The sequence below is a fragment of the Bufo bufo genome, chromosome 6 (assembly GCF_905171765.1).
Source record: "Bufo bufo chromosome 6, aBufBuf1.1, whole genome shotgun sequence".
Taxonomy (NCBI): domain Eukaryota; kingdom Metazoa; phylum Chordata; class Amphibia; order Anura; family Bufonidae; genus Bufo; species Bufo bufo.
The window spans coordinates 281,871,753-281,882,230 of NC_053394.1; the positions used below are offsets into that span (position 1 = coordinate 281,871,753).

The window sequence follows — 10,478 nt, forward strand, 5'->3', positions numbered from 1 at the left end:
ATAAGTCTGATGAGGTCCCACTATATAGACAAGTAATCAACTAGTGGGAGATCCTAACGAGCACCCATGTGACCACGTGTACCTAATTCTACCATTAGTCCCAGCATCCCTACTTTGTAGTGAGTGAAGCTGCCAAGTAGAAGTATCTGTTGGCAGTCCCATGTACTTATAAGGTTGGGCCTGTGGTCATCTCTACTGGTACCAACCAAACAGCAGTAGAGGAAGCAAGAAAACAGCAAAGTTACAAGTCAAGAGCAGAGATTAAAAATGAACATTCTCTATTTGCAGGTTGTGGAAATATAGATACTGCAAGGGGAAGAAATTCAATGAAAGATGCAATCATAGTGATTCAGACAATCCTTATAGTCCTCTTTGTAGTGGTGCCGATAACACTTCTAAAAGAGATGGTAAGTCTAATGTGGACAATGGTATGATTGGTTAATTTCATATCCCATCTAAAACTAATTTATACAATATATACTGGATTTAGGCTAGGGCTACATGGCAATCTTGGGGCATGACAGGGGTCGAGTGGCCAAGAATTGCAGTGTAGCAGGGCAGCCATAGAAATGATTGGGGTTGCAGCTTGACTCACATGTTTGCTGCTACCATGACCCCACAATCAGGCTGGCTTGTTTGAGATTCTGGGCTTTTGGTTACAGTAAACATGCGAGTTGCACTCCGACTGATTTACTTCTATGGCTGCCCTGCTACACTGCGATCTTTGGTCACACCAAAGATCACCATGTAGCCCTTGCCTTAGGGTTGGTATTATGGTCACAACAGATATCCTTCATGTCTACTAAACCAAACTTAAAGAACCATCTATAGTAATCCAAGTTCAGTTCCATAAAACCATGAAGTGGGGTATTGAGGGTGTTATGCACCCTAAAAAGTTGATGTATTACACCCATGTAAAACTAGTCTAAGACCCCCGATGATCAGCACAATAAAGGGGACTGTACAGTCGTGGCCAAAAGTTTTGAGAATGACACAAATATTAGTTTTCACAAAGTTTGCTGCTAAACTGCTTTTAGATCTTTGTTTCAGTGATGTAGTGAAATATAATTACACGCACTTCATATGTTTCAAAGGCTTTTATCGACAATTACATGACATTTATGCAAAGAGTCAGTATTTGCAGTGTTGGCCCTTCTTTTTCAGGACCTCTGCAATTTGACTGGGCATGCTCTCAATCAACTTCTGGGCCAATTCTTGACTGATAGCAACCCATTCTTTCATAATCACTTCTTGGAGTTTGTCAGAATTAGTGGGTTTTTGTTTGTCCACCCGCCTCTTGAGGATTGACCACAAGTTCTCAATGGGATTAAGATCTGGGGAGTTTCCAGGCCATGGACCCAAAATGTCAACCTTTTGGTCCCCGAGCCACTTAGTTATCACTTTTGCCTGTTGGAAGAAGTTGCTGTTGGAGGGTGTTTTGGTAACATTCTTTATTCATGGCTGTGTTTTTGGCCAAAATTGTGAGTGAGCCCACTCCCTTGGATGAGAAGCAACCCCACACATGAATGGTCTCAGGATGCTTTACTGTTGGCATGACACAGGACTGATGGTAGCGCTCACCTTTTCTTCTCCGGACAAGCCTTTTTCCAGATGCCCCAAACAATTGGAAAGAGGCTTCATCGGAGAATATGACTTTGCCCCAGTCCTCAGCAGTCCATTCACCATACTTTCTGCAGAAGATCAATCTGTCCCTGATGTTTTTTTTGGAGAGAAGTGGCTTCTTTGCTGCACTTCTTGACACCAGGCCATCTTCCAAAAGTCTTCGCCTCACTGTGCGTGCAGATGCGTCACACCTGCCTGCTGCCATTCCTGAGCAAGCTCTGCACTGGTGGCACTCCGATCCCGCAGCTGAATCCTCTTTAGGAGACGATCCTGGCGCTTGCTGGACTTTCTTGGACGCCCTGAAGCCTTCTTAACAAGAATTGAACCTCTTTCCTTGAAGTTCTTGATGATCCTATAAATTGTTGATTGAGGTGCAATCTTAGTAGCCACAATATCCTTGCCTGTGAAGCCATTTTTATGCAACGCAATGATGGCTGCACGCGTTTCTTTGCAGGTCACCATGGTTAACAATGGAAGACCAATGATTTCAAGCATCACATTCCTTTTAACATGTCAGCTCTGCCATTTTAACCCAATCAGCCTGACATAATGATCTCCAGCCTTGTGCTCGTCAACATTCTCACCTGAGTTAACAAGACGATTACTGAAATGATCTCAGCAGGTCCTTTAATGACAGCAATGAAATGCAGTGGAAAGTTTTTTTTGAGATTAAGTTAATTTTCATGGCAAAGAAGGACTATGCAATTCATCTGATCACTCTTCATAACATTCTGGAGTATATGCAAATTGCTATTATAAAAACTTAAGCAGCAACTTTTCCAATTTCCAATATTTATGTAATTCTCAAAACTTTTGGCCACGACTGTACACTTGCCTGTATGTGAGTTTTGCCTGGTACTGCAGCTTGTCCTATTCAACCTGCGGTCCCTTTACTGTGCTGATCTGTGGGGGTCCCTCAAATCTCCCCGATCAAACTAGTAGGGTATTCTGTGAATAGGTTACCAATGAGAGAGTCATGGAGAAACCCTTTAAATTATTAACAGATAAGGTACTCAAGTGGGCATCCACTATAGAAACATTTGTTTTATAATAGTATTCGGTCTTGACAGTGTATAGATAATATATGATTCAACAAGTTACAGGCAATTAAAGGGGTTATCCAATTTCAAGAAAACCCTCCCACATGCGCCGGGCCCCTCACCGGTAATATACTTACCTCGCTCCACGCGCCGGAAGCAGAGAGCAAGGTAAGTATATTACCGGTGAGGGGCCCGACACATTGGAGGGGGGGGGGTCCTTGAAAATGGATAACCCCTTTAAGGCTGGACAATTTCAGACCTCCCAAGTGTCCATCTTTTGGAGGGACAATCCCTATTTTGCATCCAAATTCCTCTGTCCCTCTTTTCTCTGAGGTATAGATCTACATTATTACATTTACAATATTGATCCAGAAAGTGTTTGTCTGGTTCCTATCTGTATATTAGACCGCACCTTGCATATTATTTCATTATTTGATGCAATTTGGATTTTAGAAATTTCTATATTCTGATTATTTTTTGCTCTATTGTGCACTAAGAAACTATTAAAGTGTATAAATATGCAGGAAAAAATGGACTTTCACACAATGAATCACATCCAAAAATTTGGGAGGTATGCTGTTTGGGCCAGTTTTTGGGAACAAGCATTCAGTAGAACTGGTAGGAGAATGTCTGCCGTAGCAATCGTTCCTCCAACATTCATTTTGCATCGGCCTGTGTAATAGGCCACTAGAAATGTGTTTATCACCCATCCAAACGTGTCCTGCCCCAACATGCACTGTAGCGGGGCCCTTACGGTCTATAGATAGCACTACTAATACTCATTTTATTCATGTTACAGAATAAAAAACGCAGCTTGAAGATCGAGGACCATTTATATGAGGTATGTGCTTTACCTTCACATGTTCCTGAAAACAAATCAATGCTGCAATTGTCCATGTACAGATATGTCAAAAAATACTTCCTCCCCTAGCTGAGGAAATCTCAGACCGTCTAGCTGCAGGACATGGCATCCACTGCAAGTCAAAGGGAAAGTTAAAAGCCGCAATTTCAAAAGCTCCATCCATGTTGGACTTTCCATTACTCTGACTTGCAGGCCATGCTGTGTCCGCCCTAGATTTATGTGGGAGAACCACAATATGTCAGGAGACAGATTTACTGGTCCTGTTTACAGTGTAGACCAGGGGTAGGCAACCTGCAGCGCTCCAGCTGTTGTGAAACTACAACTCCCAGCATGCATACTTTCTCTACTCTTCTCAGAACTCTCTTAGAAGTGAATGGAACATGCTGGGAGTTGTAGTTTCACAACAGCTGGAGTGCTGCAGGTTGCCTACCGCTGGTGTAGACAGTGTAAAATTAGATGGGTTGTATAAAGATCGGCCAAATTTATTGCAGGGGTTAACCTCACTTTTGACTCATTTTACACTAACCAGGGGCGGACTGGCCATAGACCCTACAGTGAAATTTCTTGGTGGGCCAATGTCCAGGGGGGATGCCCAAGTCCTCCTCATGGCCGCCAGCCAGGTACATAACAACCTGATTCTCTCAGCCCTAATTAATGCTGGGAGCATCTGGTACTTATGCACCTTGCCAGCAGCCACAGGTGCCCTCCTCAGGACTGTGATACAGATGAATACTGTGGCGAGGGAGGCAGTATTTTGTGTGGCACTGTGGTATCTGGTTCTGCTGGGGCGGCATTTTGTGCTGCACTATGCTAATGCAGGCCCACCTACTTCTTTTGCCCTGTCTTCTGTCAATTTGGACCCACCTACAACATGGGGCCACTTTTATTTTATTTTTTTCTAGGACCACTTTAAGTTCCCAGTCCGCCCCTGACACCAACTATTGGTTGCATCATAAGCCGTACTCCTTGTTGTGCTTTTATGACATGGTCTAGGCTCAATGACACCAGTAACTTTGCCCCATTGATAGCAGGCTATGGACTATATAACTGGCCTGCACGTCTGGATCATAACCAGTACTGAGAGGGAGTGAGCCCTCTAGTGGATGGTTTAATGTACTGCTAAAGTAACAGAATTGGGAGAATGGATGCAGCGCTCAGCTTGGATTTTAGACGTAGTTTCTCTTATTACAGTTAATCTAATTGGGGGTTATTATATGTAGCCATGAAGCACACAAAACATGACTATCAATTATTCTCACTGCCCTTAGATAGGTCTCAGCTGTTTTTGCAGCATTACTTCAACAATGTCATTAAACTGACAATAGATACCGTTAATTATTATATTTATCATAAGTTCTACATGCAGATTTTATGAAGGAATAGCTGCAGATCTGTAGAAAAATCCATGGAAGATTTTTTATAAATTTTTTTAAAGACAGCATTACGCTACTTTCACCTCGGCATTTTCCTTTCCGGTTTTGAGATCCGTCACAGGATTTCAAAAGTGGAGGAAAAAGCTTCAGTTTTGAACCCAATCATTGTCAACAGGGACAAAACTGAACGGAACAGAGTGCCACGGAATGCGTTCCGTTCTGTTGCCATGACGCACACAAAAGCGCTGCAAGCGCGTCGTGGGATACTGATCAAGACAGATCTGTCATGAAACAAAATGTGAGTCAATGGTGATGGATCCGTTTTTTTTCGAACATGAAAGAAAACGGATCCAGCGCCTATTGACTTACAATGTATTTAGTGATGGATCCGTCTTGTTCATTTGGGATATAATACAACCAGATCCATTCTGAACGGGTGCAGATGGTTGTATTATATACCGGATGCGTTTTTGCTGAACCAATGACGGATCCGGCAAAAACGCAGATGTGAAAGTAGCCTTAGTAATGTCAAAGTCACATATATGACTATGAGTAAATGGATAGTAGCCAGTGGTAACAAACAGCCAGGGGCAGATTAAGTGCTACATAGGCCCGGGGAGGTCTACCCAACTTGGGTGCCCTCCCTCCATTTCCCTCTGACGTCCCTCTTCCATGTGCCACCCAATAGTTATCTTTTTCTGTACAAAGATTCTGCGGAGTTCAGTGAGCGCTTATGCCTCTTCCTAGGCCATGAGACATCACATTCATCAGTCATGTGGCCTAAGGGCAGCTCAGTCCCATTCAATTGAAGGCTGAGCTGCGATACCGAGCACATCTGCTTGGTAAGCAGCAAAGTGGAGGCCACAGTCTCCTCAAACAGCTGATCGGCAGGGTTCCAGGAGTCTGACCCCCGCCAATCTCATATTGATGACCTACCCTGCGGATAGGCTATCAATATGCAAATCCCGGAAAACCCCTTTAACTTGTATCATCTAGAAATGCTGCAGCTTTCAATAAAGTGGCTGCCGGCCTGCCTGACGCAGCCGAAGTTGCACAATGACCCCTGTCCTGTCTCTAACACCTCACTCTCTGTCAATTATAAATATAACCAGATATTGTGCCAGATTTATCATTAGCTCAAGTCAGAATAATGGAGTGAAAAATTCGAAAATTTTTGCGCAATCGTTTAAACTGCGCAAAATTTGGCGACTTTTATTGGCTCTGCACTATGCTCGCCAGTTTTCTGAAAGTGGGTGTGTTTTCTTATGTAAATTAATCTCTAGACAGATTTACTATTGCGACTATTTAAAAAGTCGTAAAAAAGTCAGAAAAAAAATGCGCAATTTCACTCCAGTGAGGACCATGCTTATCTTATGCGACTTTTTAATAGAACATGCGACTTTTTCGTAAAGACGTGCGACTTTTGTAAAGCTGCTTACTGACGGATAAACTGCTACTGTCAAACCACATTTATTACAGTGTTAAAGGGCCGATCATAAATCTGACTTGGCTAAAACTGACTTTAGCCATATGTGAAAGTGGAGTGAGCTGTCAGAGTAATGATAAATCTGGCCCATTGTCTTCTACTCACTGTGATAGCACTCCTCTGACATTAAAGGGAGCCTGTCAACATGAAAATACAATGTAAGCTCCAGACATCATATCGTAAGGCAGGAGCAGCTGAGCAGACTGATATATAGCTTTATGGGAAAAGATTCAGCAAAACTTATATTTTATTCATTTAAATTCATGCTCATTCTGGGCTTTGAAGTCAAGGAGGCGGAGCTATCAGTGATTGACAGGCTTCCCTCTATGACTGTGTAAACAGAGATAGCTGTCAATCACTGATAGCTCCGCCTCCTTGACTTCAAAGCCTTAGAATGAGCAGGAATTTAATCCTATAAAATACTAATTATGCCGAATCCTTTCCCACAAAACTACACTGAACAAAAATATAAACGCTTTCGGTTTTGCTCCCATTTTGCATGAGCTGAACTCAAAGATCTGAAACATTTTCTACATACATAAAAGACCCATTACTCTCAAATATTGTTCACAAATCTGTCTAAATCTGTGTTAGTGAGCACTTCTCCTTTGCCGAGATAATCCATCCCACCTCACAGGTGTGGCATATCAAGGTGCTGATTAGACAACATGAATATTTCACAGGTGTGCCTTAGACTGCCCACAATAAAAGACCACTCTGAAATGTGCAGTTTGATCACACAGCACAATGCCACAGATGTCGCAACGTTTGAGGGAGCGTGCAATTGGCATGCTGACTGCAGGAATGTCTACCAGAGCTATTGCCTGTGCAATGAATGTTCATTTCTCTACCATAAGCCGTCTCCAAAGGCGTTTCAGCGAATTTGGAAGTATATCCAACCGGCCTCAAAACCGCAGACCACGTGTAACCACACCAGCCCAGGACCTCCACATCCAGCATGTTCACCTCCATGATTGTCTGAGACCAGCCACCCGGACAACTGCAGCAACAATCGGTTTGCATAACCAAAGAATTTCTGCACAAACTGTCAGAAACCGTCTCATGAAAGCTCATCTGCATGCTCGTCGTCCTCATCGGGGTCTGGACCTGACTTCAGTTCGTCGTCGTAACCAACTTGAGTGGGAAAATGCTCACATTCGATGGCGTCTGGCACGCTGGAGAGGCGTTCTGTTCACGGATGAGTCCCGGTTTTCACTGTTCAGGGCAGATGGCAGACAGTGTGTGTGGTGTCATGCGGGTAAGCGGTTTGCTGACATTGTGGATCAAGTGGCCCATGGTGGCGGTGGGGTTATGGTATGGGAAGGCATATGTTAAGGACAAAGAAAACAGGTGAATTTTATTGATGGCATTTTGAATGCACAGAGATACCGTGACGAGATCCTGAGGACCATTGTTGTGCGATTCATCCACGAGCATCACCTTATGTTGCAGCATGATAATGCACGGCCTCATATTGCAAGGATCTGTACACAATTCCTGGAAGCTGAAAACATCCCAGTTCTTGCATGGCCAGCATACTCACCGGACATGTCACCCATTGAGCATGTTTGGGATGCTCTGGATCGGCGTATACAACAGCGTGTTCCAGTTCCTGCCAATATTCTGCAACTTTGCACAGCTCTTGAAGAGGAGTGGACCAAGATTCCACAGGCCACAATCAACAACCTGATCAACTCTATGCGACGGAGATGTGTTGCACTGCGTGACTGGTTTTCTGACACCCCCCCCAGTAAGGCAAAACTGTGCACATTTCAGAGTGGCCTTTTATTGTGGGCAGTCTAAGGCACACCTGTGCAATATTCATGCTGACTAATCAGCACCTTGATATGCCACACCTGTGAGGTGGGATGGATTATCTCGCAAAGGAAAAGTGCTCACTAACACAGATTTAGACAGATTTGTGAGTTCAGCTCATGCAAAATGGGAGCAAAACTGAAAGTGTTGCGTTTATATTTTTGTTGTGTATATGTCAATCTGCTCAGCTCCTCCTGCTCTATAAGGTGCTGCCTTCAGATCAGACACCATGTTCAATGTGATAGGTTCCCTTTAACCTAGCTGTATTTTGTGTTTTAAGATTTCTTTCTTCCATCTAACAGACATGCTATTCCTCCAATGTACAAGCCCATATAAAAACATTGAAAATTCTGGCTGGGATCTTATACAGTGCCTGCGACATGTCCACTGATATGATTGGCTGAGGCATTATTGTGAAGTCCCCCGGACTGGGTCATGTGATCCTCCTTCACCTTCTCCTATTTCCTGCATTCTGATATGTAAAATGGTGGACACCATTTTGATGGATTTCTGCAGGAAGAATCCTAAAAACTTTGAATTCGTTAGAAACTGAAGTTATTGGAAAATTCGAAACAAATTTGTTTCGTTTAGAATCAATTTGCTCACTTCTACGAATGACCCCGACTAATGGCATTATAGATCCGTATGGTGCTGTTAGTTTGCCTCCTTAGAATCAGTAAGGCTTAGATCTGAAGCCGCAATAAGGGCACTGTAAAACAAGCCTATACCTTTTTATCTGTCAGATCCTTAACATGCAGTGAGCTGAACTATAGTTTTTACATACAATCTTAAACTAGGTTTAGACAGGGCGATGCAGCGGCCGATTGTCGGGAAGGAATCGTTCCTTCCCAACAGTCGGCTGCTCGTTCAGTAAAGGAGAACGCACATTTAGGCCTCTTGCACACGAACGTGACCCGTCCGCACTACAAAAAATGGAAAAAGTTCTATTTTTTTTGCGGTGAGGAGGCATGGACAGAAACACCACGGAAGCACTCCATAGTGCTTCCGTGGGGTTCCGATCCGTGCTTCTGTTCCGCATCTCCATGATTGCGGACCCATTTAAGTGAATGGGTAGGCATTCGTGATGCGGCGTGCACTTGGGCCGGAGCCCGTGTATTGCGGATCCGCCATATGCGGGTCACAATACGGCCACTGGCAAACAACGTTCGTGTGCAAGAGGCCTTAGATGCAGCAATCTCCTTCACTGTATCCCTCGTCTCATACAGAATCATGGCTTCTGGGCAGCAGATTGCTGTTTAGACCACACGATCTACTGCTGAGAAGCCATGATTGGTGGAGCCTGCATGAACAACAGGATCACCGATGAACTGACGTTTCGCTCATTCATCGGGTGATTGGCAGCACATTTAGACACCCAGATGATCGGGAATGACTGGTCTTTCCTGATAATATGGTCTAAATCCACCTTTACACAGGACTTTTTGATGCAGACATATCTAGTGTGTGTAACCAGGATGATGTTGTCCATTTTACAGGGGCTGGAAGCATATCAGACTGCGACCTATGAGGACATACAAAATGTACGAGTCCTTGCAGCCAAGACCATGGAAGGAGAGCACCCATGCCTTGAGTAGAAGAGACATGATGGATATTATCACCCTTCATTGCTAAATGTCGGGTTGAAAGTCAGCAAGAAAAAAACACAATGCATTGGTTGGAACCCAAATCCTGACTGAACAGTGACACAAACTGACAGTAGGGACAGACTACTATGTTAGTGATCCATCTGAATGTTCCAAGAGAAGACCAGTGAGATGTTGTCCTCTTCTACCCCTCACCCATTGGACTAGGCGTATATCAAGCTTCAGCACTGTATAATCTGCTATACTTAACACCTTTGAAACTCTTGTATGTATTATAGATACTGTAGCTAATCATTATGCATCTTTCAGACGTTGCTTGTATTAAGATTAAAACCGCCTAAAGGGGAAATCCATCTTAAAGGGGTTGTCCACTTTGAAAACCTCTTACTGTTAAAAGGTTCTGTTGAAAACAGGTTGATCAAAGTTGTTCCAAAACAATGCTCAGTAAAGAATCCTAGGTGCCTTCATCTAGGACATATTCATCTTAGCCCTGTGTCAGATTTGTCCAGAGAAGGAAGTATAAAAGTAGTTCATAGGATGGTAGATTCCTTCTGGAACACTGTATCCTTTCAATTTAAGAGTTGGAGGACGATGAGGTCAATGGTAAAACATTCTGACATCTGAGAATTTGTTTGCAAAGTGGATTCCCCCTTTAGAAAGTGTTTTTGCCCACAA

At 43.5% G+C, this 10,478-nt stretch overlaps 1 protein-coding gene across 2 annotated transcripts in view; it reads left to right on the forward strand.

The window, feature by feature from the left end:
* Nucleotides 1–10,233, forward strand: part of CD79B (CD79b molecule) — a 47,135-nt gene extending 36,902 nt beyond the window's left edge. For both annotated transcript variants that reach the window (XM_040437189.1, XM_040437190.1), the window contains 3 exons: nucleotides 289–407; nucleotides 3,463–3,504; nucleotides 9,696–10,233. In XM_040437189.1, coding sequence (XP_040293123.1) covers nucleotides 289–407; nucleotides 3,463–3,504; nucleotides 9,696–9,794 — 260 coding nt within the window. In that variant the 3' untranslated portion in view covers nucleotides 9,795–10,233. The remainder of the gene's footprint in view (nucleotides 1–288; nucleotides 408–3,462; nucleotides 3,505–9,695) is intronic.
* Nucleotides 10,234–10,478: the final 245 nt, after the last annotated feature.